Raw genomic sequence first — 21,171 nt, 5'->3', positions numbered from 1 at the left:
TGTGGTAAAACATTGTATTGTTTGCTTGATGTACAATCCGGGAAAGGGAACCCCAACTCCAGCAGGTCATTTTGCTCCTCCAACATATCCATTTGAGGTGTTGCAGATCGATTATATTCACATGGAACGATGCAACAACCTCAAATATGTTCTGGTGGTAGTATGTGCTTTTTCTAGATGGGTAGAAGCCTACCCTCTGAAGGACAATACTGCTTTATCAACTGCCAAAATACTTTTGAAAGAATTCTTCCCTAGGTTTGGTTTGCCGCGCATTGTCTGGAGTGACAATGGGAGCGAATTTGTGGGTCAAGTCATGCAAAAAGTTTGTGCAGGTCTTGGCATAAAACAGAAGTTCCACGCGGCGAATCACCCACAGTCGGCTGGTTTAGTAGAATGCTACAATGGAACCTTGAAGCTTAAAATTGCTAAGGTGCAAGCTAGCACAGGACTTAATTGGCCTGATGCTTTACCATTGGCTCTTCTGTCCACCAGAACAGCAGTACACTCTCGTTTGGGGCTTAGCCCTTACGAAGTGATATTTGGTCGCCCAGCTAATGTATGGGGAGTTCCTCGCCCTAAGAAATACTCAGACTTGCCATACCCGATGTTGATTGACTACTTGCATGACCTTACAATTAAATTGCGTGTTCTTCATCAACAGGTTCAGAGTGCTCTACCAGAGGCTTCCACAGACCCAGGTCATTCCATCCGACCAGGTGACTGGGTCTGCACGAAAAATTTCCAACGACAGAGAAATTTGGAGCCCAGATGGAGAGAGCCACGCCTGGTTCTTTTGACCACAAGAACAGCAGTTAAAGTCGAAGGAAAGAAAAACTGGGTGCATGCCGTGCACTGCAAGAAAGTGCCTTTGCCCTTGCCTTTCGATCAGTGGGTCCGTAGAGGCATCAGTGACTCTGAAAGTGAGAAAGTTCCGCAATTTGTACCATTCAGTGATGCGCGTCTAATTGGAACACTTTCTGAGAAAGAGGACGACGACATCCTTCAAGAAGCAATACCAACGCATCGTCGCTTGAACACGACAAATCCAGGAACATTGTTTCAAAACCAGACTGCCTCTGGACAGGAACGCTATAATTTGAGACCAAGACCAAAGAACTTGTAAATTTCTCTCCTATGTAGTACTCTATCCCGGTTGCAGGGTCACGGTAGGAGTCTTAGTTACGACCTGAGTAAGTGGCAATAGGCCTGCAGGACCTCACAGTGTCATAGGACGGTAGATAATCGTGACTACAGTGATTGAGGAAGATTGCCGTGAGCATCCACTTAGAAAGATGGAGGCTACATTAGATAAAAGAGAAAGTAAAAATGTAAAGAATAATTGTAAAGAAATATGTAGTCATTGTAGTATTGCTCTATGCGTCATTATATTGTCGTGTATTCTTTTGGCATCTGTAAACTGGATCATTATTACTCTGCAGCAAAAAATTGTCTCTTCTCCTACCTCTACATCTTCTTCTACTATCTCTCCGCACCTATTTCACACTCTTCCCCAGCATGAACTCATCAGAAGAACTGAATACTTTAACAATTCCTTCGTCCAGTTGTTACATCAACATCAGTTAGTGATCAATACAACTGACTGTTGGGTGTGTGGACTCATACCACATACGGTAGAAAAAGGAATGCCATATTTAGTTCTTCCATTCTCCTATGAAGGTTCCGCTTGGGCTTATTTTGTCATTTTCAATAATGCATATCAAAGTAAAATTAAACAACCTGTCAGTTCACATAGTGTTGGTTCAGATTTCAGTCATAGTTTATTGATAAAGGGAATGGTAGCTATGGCTAAAATCATGGAAAAAAGTGAAGCTTCCATAGATGAAAGAAAAGCATATACCAATTGGAACATAACTAATTACATTTCCAGCCTCAATGATAAGATTGAGCAAGGAAAATCTCCTCCGATACGGGTCATACCCCAACAAGGAAATTTCTGTCTGCAAATAAATGGTAGAACTCCAAACACCGGACAAAGAGAAAGTTTATGTTCCCATACATATGTTTATTCAGCCCTGAATTCACTGCCGTTAGTACCATCTCAAGGTACATACTTCGTTTGCCACGATAGGGCTTATACATGGTTGCCAGCTGATTTCTCTGGTACTTGTTATATAGCCTTTCTTCTTCCCCCTACATACACCGCTCCTGCGAACCATCATAAAAATAGATATGGCAGAGGGATTGTGGATTCGAAAGACACAGCAGGACAAGAGGGAGGAGATTTCCTCAAAGGATTTCTTCCCTTCTGGGGTCCAATGGCCAACAGCAGAAATATAAGGCAATTGGTTCGTGTCGTAGAAACCACCATAGACATCACTGTAGGAGCTTTAAGTAACATTACAGCTGAACTACAGGCTGATCGTCTTATGACCTTGCAGAACCGTGTTGCCTTAGACTTTGTTCTTGCGGACCGTGGTGGAGTATGCAAATTGATCGGATCAAGTTGCTGTATTTTCATACCTAATGACGCTCCGACAGTATACCAAGCTATCTCTAAGTTACACATAATCTCCGAGTCGATTCATCAGGACGAAGAAGATTGGTCCTTTTCAGAGTGGTTTTGGGGATTACTGTCCAAATGGGGTTGGAAGGTATTGACATTCTTTTGAGTAATTTTAGCTTTTATATTCTCTTGTTGTCTTTGTATGCATTGCGGTCCTGCCATCTGCAACCTATGTGCTACTGCATGTATTCCCAAACCCAAGTCACAAAGAGCAGAGAATATCAAAATGATGGTACAGCAACAGCTTGATGACCTCATGGCCATAGACATCGACTCAGATTAACATGAGTTTGTGTACCTTGCCTGAGTTCTGGCAAAAGGAGGGTCTGAGGAAATTCGATTTTTAATACGATCGTATCGACCCGCCATTTTGTGGCCCGCAGCCATTTTATGTTGCCTTCACTCAGGCAGCACAGCGAACGAAGTCCATTCTGCCTTTTCTGCTTATTCTGCAACATGGTGTTCAAAACAGCCTTCTGCCTCTATCTTTACAAGGCTGGTATTAAGGTCTGACCGAGTACACTAATCCCTGTCTGGTTTTCTAATCCTTGTTTCAACTATCTGTAGGCTCACACTATTCTCCGCCGATCTTATCTTATCGTCTGGCCTTCGCTGTCCTTTGCTAGTATTCTCTCATTTCACAACTGTCCTCCAAACGCACACAAACTTATCGCACCACATGCAACTTCGTTGTGGATCGGTTAATGAATTAGTTCAAGGGAGGGGTGACAAACACAGCTGGAGGGGAGGCAACCTTAAGTCACTTGATACTTTGTTTTCCAATTCCTTCTATTGGTGCTGTCTTGTTTTCCGACATTTCTATTGGCTCTGTTCTATCTTTACATTATTCTTACTGGCTCCTTTCTATGTGTTCTGGGAGTGTATGTAGTTAATAAATGGTTTTTATACGGTATATAAGATTGTGCGCCACAAAGTAAAGTAGCAGTCTCCTGAGAACATACCTTGTGTACTTCTTGGACAACTGTACTAGCTGCAGCTAATAAAATCCGATCTTTTACGCCTGACAGAGTGTCCCGTGTCTCTGTTAGTTGAGGCAGGTGAATCCAAGGAGATTTCAGGCGTACCCTGCGCCGCCAGGCCCATAAGGTTCTGGTTCTTCACCAGCTGCTGCCTCCTCAGAGACAGGTTTCTGCCCTCCTATTGATTGAGCAGCTGAAGCCTAGGAAGGCAGAACAAACGATTTCCTTTGGGAGAGGGATGTTACACACTCTCCCTTTGGAAATAGTTGTTAGAGGCATGGGAGGGGTAGTCTCCCAGGGCCTCTGGAAACACTTTGAAGGACACAGATGAAGCCTTCCTTGCATAATCCAGTCTAAACCAGCTCAGGGACCCACCGTCCCTGCTCTGGCATGAAAATGGACAAAGGAAAGGGGAGTGACTACTCCACTGTCCATCACCACTCCAGGGGTGGTGCTCAGAGCTCCTCAAGAGGGTCCCTGGGTTTTGCCATCTTGGATTCCAAGTTGGCAGGGCACTCTGGGAGCATCTGAATGGCCAGTGCCAGCAGGTGACATCAGAGCCCTCCCCTGATAGGTGCTTACCTGTGTAGGTGACAATCCCCCTTTCAGGGCTATTTTGTGTCTCTACGCTGGGTGTTTCTTCATATTCTAATTGCAATACTCCAGCAGGAATCCTCTGCATCCTTTACTTCACCTTCTACTGGCGAAACTGCATCTGGACCCTCCAGGAACTCTACAAACTGCAACAAAGTAAAGATGACTTCTGCAACATTGTATCTTCAGCTCCTGCCAGCAACTGCAACTATTTCCAGGTTGTACATCCTCTGAGGACTGCCTATCTTCAGCCTGCACCAGAAGAATGAAGGAATCTCCCTTGAAGTGAAGGAGTCACTTTCCTGCTTCAGCACGCACCCCTCTGCAGCGATGACCGGTGGCTTGGTTCCCCTCTCCTGAAGAAGTGCATGGATCCAGCAACACAGGTGGTAGACTGAAGTGGTCCCGACGTTTCCGAAATCCAGCTGTCCAACTTTGGTGGAGGCAAGGGCTTGCCTCCCCACGCAAGGCAGTACCCACATGCACTGCATTTTTTGCAGTTTCCAAGGCTTGTTGGCATCCTTCCATGAAGTTCTTTATGCACCGTGTAGCTTCAGCCCGCTGCACTCCTTGCTGCGATGTACAGCCTCCTGCATGGTTCTCCAGTGGCGTGGGATCCCTTTGTTTTGTGCTGCATGGGCCTCACTTTGCACCTTCTTTGTTCCCGTGCTGTGGGACTCCTGTGCTTGCTGCCTGGACTTCTGAGGGCTCTCTGAGTTGCTGAGAGCCTCCTCTGTCTCACCCTCCTGGGTAGAGGCCACTAGCTTCCTCCTGGTCCCGGGCAGCTCCATTTTCCACTAATTGCAATCTTTGCGTGTGCCAAGGCTTGTTGGCAGAATCCAGTGACACACCCCAGACTGCAGTCATCTATCCAGCGTCAGACATCATCTGCACCAACCAGGAACCCGCATCCATCTTCTTGGGTGCAGTACTGACTGTTCTTCTTCACCGGTGGTTCTTCTTTTGCACCTTCATCTGGGTTAACAGGGGTTCTTGTTCTCCCTGGACTCTTCAGTGGTTCTTGAACTTGGTCCCCTTCTGTCACAGGTCTTCAGGTCCAGGAATCCATTGTTGGTGTCGGGCAGGCTCTTCTGGTTCTTGCAAAAGCTTCTATCACATGTTCTTGTGTGTTCTAGGAAAGTTAAGGTGATTTTATCCTGCTTTCCTGGGCTCTGGGGTGGGTTATATTACTTACCTTTGGTGTTTTCTAATGCTCCCAGCGCCCCTCTACACACACTTGCCTAGATGGGATACCGAATTTCGCATTCCACTATTTTAGGATATGGTTTGTGTTCCCCCTAAGCCCATTTCTAACTATTGTGATTTTCACTATTTGCACTGTTTTCTGTTTTTACATCTATTTTTGCATTCTAGTGTGTATTCTGTGTATATTACTTACCTCCTAAGGGAGTATAGTCTCTAAGGTATTTTTGGCATTTGTGTCACCAAAATAAAGTACCTTTATTTTTGTAACACTGAGTATTTTCTTTCATGTGTGTGAGTACTGTATGACTACAGTGGCATTGCAGGAGCTTTGCGAGTCTCCTAATTGGGCCTTGGCTGCTCATCCACACTACCCCTAGAGAGCCTGGCTTCTAGACACTGACCTAATTTCATTAATAAGGAAAAGTACTTTAGGTACCCACTACAAACCAAGCCAGCCTCCTACACAGAGACACACTCCCTGTTCATACAGACCAACAGCACTATCCTGTATTTGCTCCTGCCAGACCCCCTTTTATCATGACAATACCTAAACCCAGCCTTCCAATACACCATCTAAAAACACCCTCCCCCTTCTCTTCACCAATTACACACAACCATCCTTACACTCCACTAAACCATATATGTTACCTCTTCCGGTGATCAATAGTAACACAAACACCCCTAACCCATATCATCCACCTCATACACTCTTCTCCAAAACACATCAACACCCCCTGCAATATTCAAGTACCACTCACCAGCACTAACTCACATTCAAATCTTTCACAGAAAACCATTACAGTAATATCTCCTCTCACTATTCCACAAAAACAAAACAGATCACACTCATCAGCACATCAAAATAACACAAACTTTCATAATACTTTCCGTCACACCCACTCCCACCCTCATGGCTAAACAAATAATACAAATCCTGCCCTATCTGTACTCCTAAATTCTCACTCTTCACAAACATCTACCAGAAGCACCCCATCACACCAACATTCATTCATCCGCCTCTCACCCACTGCACAATTTAGAGCCTTTTGATTTGCATGCTCCTCCACCACCCGTAACCCATACTCCATCCACACTAAACAAACAAAATAAACAACAAGCCACTCTTAACAACTTTGCATCCCCTTGTCTATTACACAATAAGGCTGATCTACACAAAAACTGCTCTCATCATGTCACTCTCAGTCACTAAGTCCACCACCAACACACACAGACCAAACAAAATGGAAGAAGAACACTATATTGAAAAACAGGACTATTGTGACCCTCACACAGTTATCACAACTAACAACACGCCTGCTACAGGCTCAAAATATACTGCTCACCCTTCTCCGAAACAAAACAACACCACCACAAACACACATTTTCTAAGCTGCCTGCTCATAAATGCATATCACTCTAAAAAACATGCACCCCATCTACAATCTGCTCATGGACACACAACGTGACTTACTATTCGTAATGGAATCATAGTTGGGGGATGACATGGCCCCAGTGTTGCATGACACAAAACTATATAGGCAATAGAGGAGGCGAGCTTGCTATTATATTCAACCAAGCAATAAATCTCAGTAAAAAAGAAAACATTTTCATATAAGTTTGGGAGGGCCTCCTCACAAGTTGCAACCCTACACCAACTTCCTCTTGTAACTTTCTCCACCTGTTACAGACCTCCACCTAACAACTTGACATTCCCAGACACTTTTCTAGATACAGCCTCAAACCTTATAAAATTAGACTCAAACCTATGCATTCTTAGGGACTTAAACATTTGGCTTGACAAACCCAATATGCCCCATCCAGAAGCTATCACCACTGGCCTAGTCACATTGAACCTACATCACATTGTACAAAATCCCACACACATCATTGGACATATCCTAAATATCATTTTTGCGAAGCCTGAACTAGTTACCGTTCAAAGCATCATGTCAATCACATGGTCAGATCACCATTCCAAAATAAAACACCACAAATCAACATACCCCATAGCATCTTACATACATGCATCTATCAACAATGGCGCAAACTCAATTCTGAAGACTTAGAAACACAACTAACAGCCAACACAGATCTAGACACAATTAATTATGTTCCAAAACTTTATGAGTGGCTACAGGAAGCTTTCAATATCTTAATACCACTCAGAAAAGCTAATCAAGATAAAAGAAAACCAACACCTTGGAGAAACACAGAACTTACAAAGATAAAGCAACAAATCAGAAGGTTGTAATGGACCTGGCTCAAAACAAACAACATTCAAGACAAACTTAATAGAATATAAAAATCATCAATTGAAAAAGCTAAAAGAAGGTACTACAAAGGCAGAATTTTAAATGCTAACTCTGCAACTAAAGAATTTGATAAAATTATCAATGAATTTTGAAAACCTAAATGCATGGAAGGAAGTCATTCCACTACTTCAGATTTCATCAAGAAACTAGCAACTCATTATACAACCAAGGCAGACACATTAGACTTCTATTTAAAACAGAAGAAAATCATCAGCTGCAATCCCTTTCCTAAAATCCCATCTAAGAGTAAACCAACCTAACCTCTGCACTCCTTGAAACAAATATCACATGGCAAATTTATGGATTTGGTCAAAACAAGCAGGCAGTCTGGTTGCCCATCTGACCCTTGTCCGTCACACATCTTCAAGAAATTATTTCTCTACTTCTGCTGGCACACCTGTAAGAAGAAGAATCAACAACTCTTTAACTACAGAAACTTTTTGTGAAGAGCTGAAAAAGGCATACATATGTCCATTATTAAAGACAACAAACCTAGACCCATAGGGACCCATCAACTACAGACCAATCACAAATGGACCTTTCCTGGGCAAACTGATAGAAAGAGCAGCATTCGCCCAGATGTCACAATTCATTGAAGACAATTCCATACTTTCAGACTACCAAACTGGATTCTGCCCAGGAAGAAGCACTGAATCTGCACTATAGCAATCTGGGATGATTATAAAAACACACTTGACTGCAATGGAGTTACTGTACTACTTCTCTTGGACCACTCAGCTGCCTTTGATATGCTTGGCCATGACACCTTAATTCAAAGACTCCACGAAGTCAGCATAGAAGGGACTGCTTCCGACTGGATTACATCCTTGTAATGACATGTGAGTTTTGACCACTGACTCCACATTGTACTTAGCCTTGCAGCACCCTGTCACATTAGTGACCACCAGCAACATTTCGCCTATTGACTTTATTTTAGCATTAACCAATGCCACGTTAAAAGCTACAAGTAGTTTTCCATGTTGTACTGTGCACATGTTTTATTTTTTGTGCTCTTTTCCCACAAAGGGCTTAGGCTGATAAGAATGTACTCAGAAGGCAGTGAACGGTCCTGTTTTGAATTGGCACCTTGGGATTGTGGCCAAGTCCCGACGTGTTCATTTGAAAGCTGGCCTAAAGCAATCAGCATTTTTGGGAATAAATAAAGTTCTGCGGGGAGAGGGAGGTTCTTACATTTTCCTCTCTTGTTTGTTCAAAGTATAAGAGGCCGAGACCAAATAGACCAGGGACAGAGAGTGTTTGCAGATCTCAGGCATCTCCAGGACGCTGGAGTGTGTCATCCTTCCTGTGAAGATAATTGATCTCTCTCTCCTCGATCGATTCTGAGATCTGGCGATCTGATGCTGAATAGGAGGGTGATGAAGTTTTGTCTTGCCTCATGGTGATGCATATCTTTTAATTCATTATTTGCTTTGCATTATAATATAAATACATATATTTGCTATGTATATTGCAGTGGAGGTGACATGTTTTCATTTAATTGCTGTGACCATTTTTAAACGTGTGCTTTCAGCATGCTAATATCCTTTTAGGAACCTTGCATAGTGAATTAATAAATGTCTTCTTTGGACTAAGAAGCGCATTCCAGAGATTTGTGTCAGCACATGAGTGTTTCAGCTCGTTCATTAGTGAAGCAAAACAATCCTTCCTTCAAAACAGAACTAATATTATCTATTCTCCCCCTTTCTCGTCCAAACTCTACTTCACAAAAGCAGGGGTCACCCAGAGATCAATCATCTCACCTATGCTTTTCAACGTCTACATGATGTAATTACCAAAATTGATCAATGATTTTCAACTCACATGCTCCAACTATGCAGATGACACACAAATACTACTTACGCAGTAATGCCCCATAGACATTGAAAACTCACAAACCTTCAGTTGCATCAGAGCCGTTGGTGAGTGGATGACTTTGGAGCCATCTCAAAGTATTCACATGTGGCAACTGGAAAAATTATGACTCACTGGGTGCCTGGTGTGATGATCTCGAACTACCTCGTTAGGTATCCGAGTAAGTTAAAAACAGTGCAATTACCATGGACTCCAAGTTAACAATGGATGTCCAAGTGGATAAATTAGCACGATCAAGCTTCATCACCTTGAAGACTCTGCAACGCATCTTCCCCCACCTCGGATTTCCACGCAAGTTGCAGACCACTATCTCTCTTGTACTATCCAAACTGGATTATGCCAATAGCCTCTACCATGGATCATCTCTATCTATTCTGAAAAAATTACAACGTATTCAGAACTCAGCTGCCAGGCTACTATTACATGTAAAGCCACATACTTGCAACGCCCCTGCATTGAGAACACTACACTTGTAACCCATTGCCAGAAGATCCACATTCAAGCTGCTTTGTATCACCCACAAAGTTATAAACAGAACAAGACCACTTTTCTTCAGAAACAAAATAACCGAATACATTAAAAAAAGAAACCTCTTCTCATGATTGGCACCCGCCTTAAAACACCGCCATACAATTAAAAGACAATAGGTGATACAACCATCTCTGTTCAAGCAGCCAAACTATGGAATTTACTATCCCCAAATATAAGATCCAAAGATAAACATCTTGCCTTCGGAAAACTACTCAAGAGTTGGCTCTTTCCTTCATAACCATCATGTTCAAACAGCAATGGACTGCATATGCCTGTGTTGATAAATATTTATAATCAGATTATGTGTATATTCTAGATATGTATAGTTCTTTAAGAAATATGTATTGTTACTATTTCATAATAATAAATTATACACATACTCTTTAAGCCCATTTAACAAATGTTATCTTAACTATTTAACAGCAAGTATTTCATTATTTAAAAATTGAAGAAAGATTAATATATGTTTAAAAAGTACAGTTATTAATTAACTTCAAATATTACAAATCTTGAAAGTATGTGTTTATACAATATTACTTTTCTTCCCATATTATTCTACCCAGTATTATTTTCCTTGCACATACATTCCCTTACTATGCATTTACATATCTATTTATCACTCTAGTCCTACTGTACTAGAAAATAAATAAAATTAAATCTATAAATACATTTCGAAATATAAATAATTACATTTCAATATGTATATATATATATATATATATATATATATATATATATATATATATATATATTCCAAAATAAAGTCGCTATATTCTGGCCTCTTAAACGCCGCAAGTCTCGGCAGGGTAGCGAACCCTATTAAATCCAAAAGCACCGCGCTGCCGGAGAACACAACACCAGTCCACGTTAGCGACACAACACGCCGAGACTCCTTGAATATCAACATGTTTATTGAATCACAAAAACCTTATGAGTTTTGGAGCCTACGCTCCTTGATCGCGGCGCGTTGTGTTGCTAACGCGGACGGGTGTCGCGTACTCAGGCAATGTGGTGCTTCTGTATATATACATATATATATATATATATATATATATATATATATATATATATATATGTATATAAATGCAATAATAAATAAATAAAAATAATATACATTTTCATTTCATAAGCTCTGTCTCCCCATCACCCTATATTTCTAATAATCTATCCTCCATCCCCACTCTGACTCATCACAACCCCATTCTACTACTTTCATCTCCAAAATAACTCTGCCTAAGCTCTTTCCTCCTCTACTGCATCTAGCTCACCCCACACCTCAGTTTACTACCATGATCTCCCAAATAACCCTACTAAATTCGCCCTCATTTATCACAACTTTGACGCATCCAAAACTCCTCCTGTTACTATGATCTCCCTAAACCCTTTCCACAGACTCTTTCCTCCTCCATCTCTCCTTTACTCATCCAAAGCCTCATCCTATTACTATAAACTCCAAATTAACACACCAGGATTCTTCCCTGCTCTATCTCTCCATTACTCTAGTCAATCTCAGTGACAAACTCACATATCCTCTACTCAAATTAAATCATATTAATACTAATCCTACACTCATATTTCTCTATATTAATCTGCCACGAATTCCTCTTGGGTTCTAGAGTAGCGCGATACTATCCAAAAAAAGCATTGACGCCTTGTAAGGGGTAGTAAGTGCTATAGAAATACAATTAGAATTACACTTACAACTACAATTCACACCAGCACCTGGAAGTGAAGGGATTGGAAAACAACACCGTGCTCTTTGATAAAATTGTGAAAGCCAGGATTAGAAACACCTCTTAGATATTGGCAGAGAGGATAATCTCAGGAACACACACTTAATTGGCCAACAGAACATGCTAAACAATAGTAATATAGATCAGGGGCTTCAGTACCACAGACGGCCTTTTAGATTATCAAGCATCTCTCCAAAACTGCTGAAAATGCTAAAAGGTGGAGAGCTGCTTCAAGACTGTAAGTGGTACACAAAGCGCCAACCCATACCCAGTACCTGAGCCAGTGCCTTATTGCACACCACCCTCCATGCCCACAGGCCCAACCATGCCCAGGATCACAAGACCTAGAGGCTAGATTTGCACTTTACGAATACTACATAAATACTTTGGTGGAGCAACTGAGTGAGTGTGTCTTCAGTTTATCAGTGGTAGGAAGTGGTAAAGGCTGCTTTAAAGTGTAACCTTGTTGAACCTCCAAGGCATTGTCAAGCACATTGTCAAGCACCTTGGTCACTCTGGAAAGCACTGCACAGGACATGGACCATGCTATAAAAGACACCCAGGGTAAAACATGCATGCACTGTGCAGGTCAAGGAAGCAACAATGATACCAACCTGCACATTAAGCCGAGTAAGAAGAGAAGAAGTGCCAGAACATCCATCTGGTTCCAGAACTTGGTGAAGTACATCCTGAATATAGTCATGAGTTGCGAACTTAAGTGGTTGAAGAGCTATAAAAAAATACTCTGTGTTAATGCTTTTACAACTGTGAATGTTTGAAATATCATCCTTCTCTTCTGCTGGAAAGCACCCTGGGATCACTGTGATGTGGCCCATGCTACAGAGAATTTCTAATTATTAACTAACATTCTGCTCAAAGATATCATAAGAACAATGCTACAAATCCTTGAACCAATCACATGACAAGAGAAGAGGCACTGCTCCTTTCCCAATTTATAAGTGACCCTCCTCCTGCATAAATGCCGATGGCCAGTCTGGTGGGACACTGACCCACCTCAGCTCTGCTAGCACCATCACACATGCACCATCCCTCAGTAGAATGCTCAGAATTCACGCTCTGGATCACACCCAAATACACTTATGATGTGTTTAAGGATGACCAGCCCTTTCTTCAAAATATTAACAATGTACATTCTGGACCAACGTGAACCCCAGGTACTTTGTAAAAAAGTAACTTTCCTATGGCCCAATTGAATTCTAATAGAGGGCTTCTAGTACCACCTGCTATGCTGACTCCTTATGAAAGGCATGTTACTCAATCTCAAAAGAGGAGTGGACTATGCCATAAGATTAATCTAGGATCTTTTGAGGGATTTTCTTAACTGCAAATGAGTGCTTCATCTGAAACTTATTTTAAAATGCACCTAAGAAGGAAACATCTCTCACCTGTAATCCAAGTTTTCCTCCACTGGAATCACCAGCACCTGGATACCATCATGGGTGATTAGATGTGCTATATAATTCCAGCTTGATTGATTGATATTATAGTGAAATACACTGAACTGTTCAGTTCACAAGCAGCACCCCAAAGCACTTTTACAAAATAGATGCAAACATTTCTTTTGGAAAAGCTAAAGATGCAAAGCAAGGTATTTTTGAAAGCCTACTGCATGCTATATTAACCTTTTGTGATTATTGTCTTCAAGAAACAGACACATAGGCCCTCATTATGAACATGGCGGTCTGGACTCCCATGCCGGCGGTAGCGGTAATTGCTGACAACAGCGTGGCGGTCCAGACCGCCATATAATGAACGTGGCTGAACCGGCACGTTTGAAATGCTGCCACCACCAGGCTTCGGCCACCAGGCAGCCTGGCGGTGGCAGCGTTTCTGATCCAACTGGCCAGCGCTGAAAGCAGGGCTGCCCACCAGATAATGAGTCAGACTCCACACCAAAAGGCTGGCGGAATGAGTGACTTGGGTTTCCCCGCCGAGATTGTAATGACCCCAATAGTCACCTTTTGCAGATAAATGAAAATAAAACTAATTTATAAAACATTTTATTTTTAGGTAATAGAATAGCAGGACAATGTAGCCCTAGAGGTAAAAAAAAAACCTGGCACTGCTCCTATAAGGAAGGGCATACCACCAATCTCTTGTCATGCTCTGCCAGTGGCAGTTAAGCCAGCTCTTTGTTATGGGAATCCCAAATCCAGAAAGAATAGTTCCTAATTCCTTGGTGTGTTTTCCAGGGAGGAGGCAGAGTTACTTATGACTATAATGAAGATTCTTCGAGAGGAGATCTAGGATTACATGTAAGTCACTTTTGCTTCTCCTCCAGGAATTGTTCATTTATATTCATAAGCAATTAACAGAATAGTAGGCCCATTCGTAGAAATGCAAAGAAAGACAAAGGAAAAATACAGGACTACATTATGCAAAAAGATTCCCTAGAGATGCCCGGTCCACTAAGTCATCTTCCTGGAATGTGAATCAAGAAAATAATGTGTTGAAATGGTATGAATGGTTCTAAAAATGACTGTCCCACATATGTCAACATAGGGATATTTCTTTAAAAAGTTGAAGTTATTATACCCTTTGTGGAAAAGGCTCTGGTTTTACCAAACAACGTTCCATTAACACTGTTCCAACAAAGTTAAAGGACACAATCCAGCTGAAAACTGCTTCATAGCGTAGAGTTCCATAACCTTTATGGAAAACTGTATATGGTTCCGTACAACCAAAAACGCATATTTCACTAACTCTGAGGGCTGAAGTGATGGCTAATATGAAAGCTGCTATCCAAGCAATTTGATGTAAAGTACATTTATAAACAGGTCTAAAGGGAGGCACTTTAATTTTGAAAGCACCCAATAAGGCCCTCATGGAGGAGAGGGTCTCCTTGCATGAGGAAATACTTTTCTAATCCCTTCTACAGAATCTTAAAAAATAGAGACGTTGAAAAAGGAGGCATGTGAAAGTTGTAATGGCTGCAAGATGTACTTTTTTCAAAGGAGACTGCATCCAGCTTTCCCAAATAATGAAGCTCTGGGAGAAACCCTTCTTCTTGGCATTTGGTTACATCAACAGTCTTCTAGAATCACCAAATTAAGATTTTCCTCCATAGTAAAGCATAGGATGTTCTGGCAGATGAACCTTTAGGTTTTCTGCATAATGTTCATCCAATCGTTTTTTTTACTCTTTCTTTATTGGAATTTCCAAATCACATTAAAAAAGTACACAGTGATACATTTCAGGAATATTACATGCAAATATGAAAGACAAACAATACTGCATAACATCATTTTGTACATTTTTTATCTCACAAGTATAATTTAGTTTAAGGATATCTAGGAAATCACGGAAAGTTGTTCATTAGCATTGCAGTCTGTTACTAGCACCCGATGAAGGGTGGTCTGTACAACTTAAGTCTTTTTCAGGATTGATTGTCTTCCTGTAACCTTTCTTACTCCTTCCTCATTGTTTCCTTACCTTACCATTATGTCAGATATTGCTTGATGCAATCTATTTCTAAACTTATCTCCTTCTACTGTAGATCAACAATGCTATTATGAGTTTGATGGTACCCAGACCTCCATGTTGGCGGTCTTACCAAAAGACCACCAAACTCATAATGAACACCTATATGCGTAAACATGTGTAACAACTAATTAGTAACTAACCAAAAGCAGTGAAGGCTTCCCATTGTGAGGTCAGTAGAATATTACTTTCATATTGTTCAGTAGTCAGAGTTTCAGTGACTGTTTCATGTTATTGTCAGTCATCTAGTTGCAGGTTGGGGAAGGACTGGATGACCAGTAACCAAATGTATGGTCACTTCCATTGCATGTTACTCTTTTAGTTCCTCACAATTATTTTGTTTGCTTTTATTATGGGGCCTACTTCAGTTTGCTGATGTCTGTCACAAGTCGTTCTCTATGTTTTCAGTGGCCTGACTGGGTTGATCTGACCCTCCCCTGTCCTCTCATTCAATAATACCATCTACGTAAACTCAGCCTATTTGTATGCAATGGGTTTTTTCTATGCTTTCTTCCCAGTATAATAATAATGTGCTTTCAGCTTCCACTAATTGTTTCACCCCCTGTGCCAACTGATATGTTGTGGGGTTTTTCCGGTTCATCACTTTTGCCCTTTTGAAAATTAGGAGGGCCAGATCAATATATTTATTACTGACTTTCTTGGTTTTGGGTCTGAAAAGGAGACCCAGCATATCCCTTCTAGGGTTTATAGCACAGTTCTTTGTAGTCGCTGGCCAATTTTATTTGTACCTTCTCTGAGGAATTATAACAGTGCTGGTCCATAAATATTATTAATCTTTCTTGGGGTCAAACACATCCCAGGAATATAATTACATTGACAGTTTATACAACAGGTGTATCTTGATGCTTTGTGCACATATATTTTAATACTTTGAGTATTCTGATTCCCTCAGTTCGTGACCAATGATATTTTGCTTACAATTTATCTAGTGAGGGCTTTGTAGTGTCAGTGAGTTTCCCATACATCCATTTTATTAGCCATTTACAATTCCCTATGGTGTCAATAAGTAGGAATACATTGTGTATTTGTGGCGTTGTTTCTGCATTGCTCCATAGTTTGCAAAGTCTGTCTCAACATTCCATAAAGGAGATACTTTTTGATGGTAGTCCATTCTCTGATCACTGATATAATATCAATGCACACAATATTGATATACAAAAGTATCAGAAAAAAATATTGTGAACACAAATATTGCCTTCATATACTCAACTAATAAAGCCACAAATATCGAGAACACAAATCTCATTCTTAAAATTATCAATTTTTACTTATAATGGATTATGAAAAACACAAATATCAGAAGCAACCCTATCTTTACCTTTAAATAAACATATAATTTGTCAAATAATATTGCCTCACACACTATCGACTACAGCAATACCACCATACTATGACATCATTAATAAACATAGAAATAACTAGTTTTTATATTAACTAATAATTACGCCACTAGGTAGTAATAGTTAGGAGCTAGCTTCTATATAAAAAGCATTTTTTACTTGCCTTTGGCGCTGCTGGAAGAATCTTCACAAAACCTTCCAAAAAAATTTGCCGTTCACATCAGCTGCTCTCTGGGATGTTTCGGATGATCCGTCCGGGGGGGCAAGAAAAATGGGGGGTTGCAATACACGATTTCCCCATTTATTATTCCATAGGTATTTTAAACAGTGCTAGTGCTGAAACTACTTGACGAACTACACCAAATTTGGCAGAAACGTAGGTCCTGGTCCAGAAAGCATTGTTTTGGTGTAACTCCGTTCAGTAGTTTTTGAGAAATTAAGTGGAAAACAAATTTGTATATATAGGGACGCAAAGGATTTGTGACCCCTCCTGATCTCGTGCTGAGATCTGATTGGCTGATAACACTTCAACAACAGAAGCCGTTGAAGTGTTGTCAGCCATCTTGGGAACCGGATGAAGCCGAGTCCCAGGAAAAAGTTAAAAATACAGAATACGGGCCAGGTTACAAACACGCAGACCCCTTAGCTCTGGTGGTGGGGGTCAAGAAGGGACCCCCCCGGGCTAAAAAGCATTTAGATTTTTGATTTTACAGCCTGAGTTGTGGTGGAGCTGCGCATCTGTCATAAAATTAAAAAAAAAGCGAAGCATGTTATTATAAAACCCCAGAGTGTGTCAAGTCCTGGGGCATATGGTTAAAAATACGGGGGTCCTCCTGGCCCACTTCTGCTGCCACGGTGACCGCCAACTACCCGGGGCTTATGATAAATTTGCGGGCGGCATGCCCCCTGCTGCCATGGGGGCTCACCACCCACTTCCCTAGGGCTGTAACTGAATATGCAGGGGACCATGTGGCCCTACTTCCTTGGGGAACACCACCTCACCGGGAACATCAGTCAAACTTATGCAGGGGGGCCGCACGCACCCCCCACTGCCCCAGTGATCACTGTATCTCTGGTGCTGTAATTCAATATGTTGGGGGCCACGTGACCCCCCACTGCCCCAGAGATCACCACCTCCCTGGAGCCATCGATACATCTTATGCGGGGGGCACATGCATACCCTCTGCCTCGGGGATCACCACGTCCCCAGGGCATACATAAACATAAAACAGTAGTAAAGGGGGTCCGTTTCAGACTATTTAGCACCAGGATCACCACCTTCCCGGGGCTATGATTGTTGGAGTGGGCTAGACAGGCTCCTGCTACATCCCGGGTGTCCCTCCCCACCCGGACATAGCTGTTTTCTGTGGCTTGGCTTTGACGTTGCAAGCCAAGCAACAGCAAACTTTGGTTTTGTGCCACACACTGCTAATAACAACACAAATTACAACACTCATGACATCTTCGCAATATTTGCAGTAAAACTGTGCATGGCGAGGGAACGTGTCATAGTTACCTTATGGCACGAGTTACAGTTATGTGAGTTTACTCTAACTATAACTGGTGACTTTCTATGGTTTCGTAGGTTTAAAATGTGAGCCTAACTATAATGTCCCTGTAAACTTTTGTTTTTTAAGTGAATATATATACATATATATAAATATTTCTACATGAAATATTCAAAACTATTGAACTAAATAGTAAACATTACAAATAAAACATAAATTAGCATTTACCATAGGACCTACCTGATAAACAAAAATCAAACAAAAACATAACTAACCAATAAAAACAAACTATAACAAAACAAACTAATAAAATCACTCAAACAATTAAACCAACAATATAAAAAGCACACACATTTAACAATTTACTACTAAAAAAACTACAAAAGCTGCAAGAGGAGACTCTGCATTTCCTAACCAGAATCTGGAGAAAGATGTAGAGATATATATACAACTACCTTGCAAAGTAAGTAAAACATCTATTTAAACTAAAACATCCATTTAATTAAAGTTCAAAATGTCAACTAACAAATATTTAACACTGTTCCAGATTACAACACTGCCGGAAAAGCTGCAAAAGTATTAAAAATAATGTATTAGCATAATGTTATATATAAATAACAAATGTATAAACATTTAAAAATTATAATTCTTTATACAATTACACTATTTTCAGACATAAGCCCTCATTATGAGACCGGTGGTCATTAGACCATCAGACTCGGGGATGGTTGTCGGACTGCCGCCAATGCGGCGGTCCGAGTGCCACATTTCAACCCTCTCAGTCAGGGCACGAGGGGACCACAAGCTCTGCCAGGGTCAGGCATCCCAGCAGTCTGTCGGTAGGTGGAGGTCCTAATCTGCCAGGGCAGCGCTGCAAGCAGCACTGCTCTGGAGATTAAGATCTCGTTCTCCACCAGCCATTTCATGGTGGTAGCACTACCGTGAAAAGGCTGGTGGAGAACAGGTGCAGGGGACACCATGGTAGGCTGTTTCCCGCTAGGCCAGCAGGCAGAAACTCAGGTTTCAGTCCGCTGGCAGAAATCTCTTAATGGGCCCGGGAGGAAGGTACCCAATATGGCGGCAACCACCCCATCTGAAATTCGGCGGATGGTGTAAACTGTCCGCCTAACTCATAATCAGGCCCATAATGATAGAAAGAGCAATAAACACAACATCTCAGAGAGGAGCACAATTACTAAGGTTCTGATTTAGATCTGATTTAGATCTTGGTGGGTGGAATACTCCGTTACAAACGTGACGGATATCCTGTCTGATGTATTACGATCAACATAGGATATAATAGAGATCGTAACACGGATATCCATCATGTTTGTGACGGAGTATTCCGAAAGCCAAGATCTAAATCAGGCCCTAAGTCACATGGGCTACACCTACCAACAAGAAAGTACATCAATAGAAAATGTGAACTGGAAATGTACAAATATTATTCTATTGCTATGGAAGTTGTAATTAATGCAAGGGAACACAATCACCCCCCAAATGTGACAGTAATAGAAGTGAGGGAGGTATTGCAGCATATAAGAAAGAAAAGCAGTTGCATGTTTTAACAGACCAAATCGCCTTTTCAGATGTACATAAGCCAATAGGGAATCACAGATAGGGATTCCATATTTGGGAGATCCTAAGCTCATGTACAAAGCATTTCCTAAGTGTAAAATGGGCGTTGTGTGAAATGGGCGTTTAGAAAATGCTACTACCATCAACTCCAAGTCGATGGTAACCATGTGCAAGTTTAGAAAATGCATTCAAAATGTATTTTTTTTAAGTGCTATGTATAATGCATGTGCCTTTAGGGCATCTGTGTGCTTTATATTTGTACCACTTTTTTGGGGGTGCATCAAGAGGGGGGGGCATAGAACCCTAGGTACTCTTGGTTTTGCATTTTCTCATTTGTAACTTCCTCTTAGGAAATCACAAATTTGGAAATCATTTTTATCCAAGGGCCATAGGAATAAATTATGTATAATTTCCTAAGTAGCAATTTCCTAATAGTGATTTCCTAGTCTTTAGGAGTTAGTATTTGGAAATCTTTGTTTTTGTACATCCCATTTTGCATTTCTTAGATAGCGATTTCTTACAATTTGCTATTTAGGAAATGCAAAATGGAATTTCATAATCTAGCCCTTACTGCGTAAAACTCCTGAACACATTACAGGCCAACTACTACCTATTCCCATTCTAAAACATTTATTAACATTAACTAAGGAAGCCAGTAAGGATACTTTTTTTGCCCCTAGAGGATACCAAGATATAGAAATACCTGAACAGTTATGAGACACATAATGAGGAACCCTTCCTGTTATATGACAATCTAAACAATGATAGGTGAATCCTAATATTTTGTACAGCAGATAACTAACTAACACTTAGCCATTGTCAAAGCTGGATGATGGATCAAACCATCATAATTCTTCCCATAACATTCACTCAGATATACAAGATATATAGTAAATATTAAAATGTGCATATCCCTTACATATATGTGCCACTACAAAACAAAAAGAAGTTGTGCTTATTACAAAATCCTAAACCACACTGAGCATAGCACACATATTTAAAGCTCACAAAACATAAAAAAATAGACTTTAAACAAGCCATGATTCAAGCCATTTTAAAACTGAACCCCCGCAATACAAGGTTACTGCTACTATTTCAATAAAAGCATATGGAGACACCTTCAAAAATCTGCACTGAGGGCCTGATTCACAAAGGCACACTTACACTTTCAAGTAAATTTACAATTGTTTACTATTCACAAAAGGGTTTACAAATAGTATCTCTAGGAATGCAAAATCTCTGCACATACAAAAAGAACATATTTTCAATACAAAATTGTCATACAATGTACATACTATTTATTTCTTTTTTATCAATACATTGTGATTGATAACAACATTGTTTTAAAATAATTAACTTATTTTAAAAATAAAACCAGTAATTTCCAACATGGTAAAAATAAATTTGAATACAAATAAAAATTACACATGAAATAAAATTGAAATAAACATATTTAAAAAAATCAATACTA

General features: G+C 40.7%; 1 protein-coding gene across 1 annotated transcript in view; it reads right to left on the bottom strand.

The window, feature by feature from the left end:
* Window positions 1–21,171, bottom strand: part of LOC138249316 (transient receptor potential cation channel subfamily M member 2-like) — a 328,743-nt gene that overhangs the window by 127,496 nt on the left and 180,076 nt on the right. The window contains exon 7 of the mRNA XM_069203275.1: window positions 12,367–12,465. Within this exon, the coding sequence (XP_069059376.1) occupies window positions 12,367–12,465 (99 nt within the window). The remainder of the gene's footprint in view (window positions 1–12,366; window positions 12,466–21,171) is intronic.

Source organism: Pleurodeles waltl, chromosome 8 (genome assembly GCF_031143425.1).
Source record: "Pleurodeles waltl isolate 20211129_DDA chromosome 8, aPleWal1.hap1.20221129, whole genome shotgun sequence".
In the NCBI taxonomy this organism is placed as follows: Eukaryota; Metazoa; Chordata; class Amphibia; order Caudata; family Salamandridae; genus Pleurodeles; species Pleurodeles waltl.
This window is presented reverse-complemented; position numbering and strand designations above follow the sequence as displayed.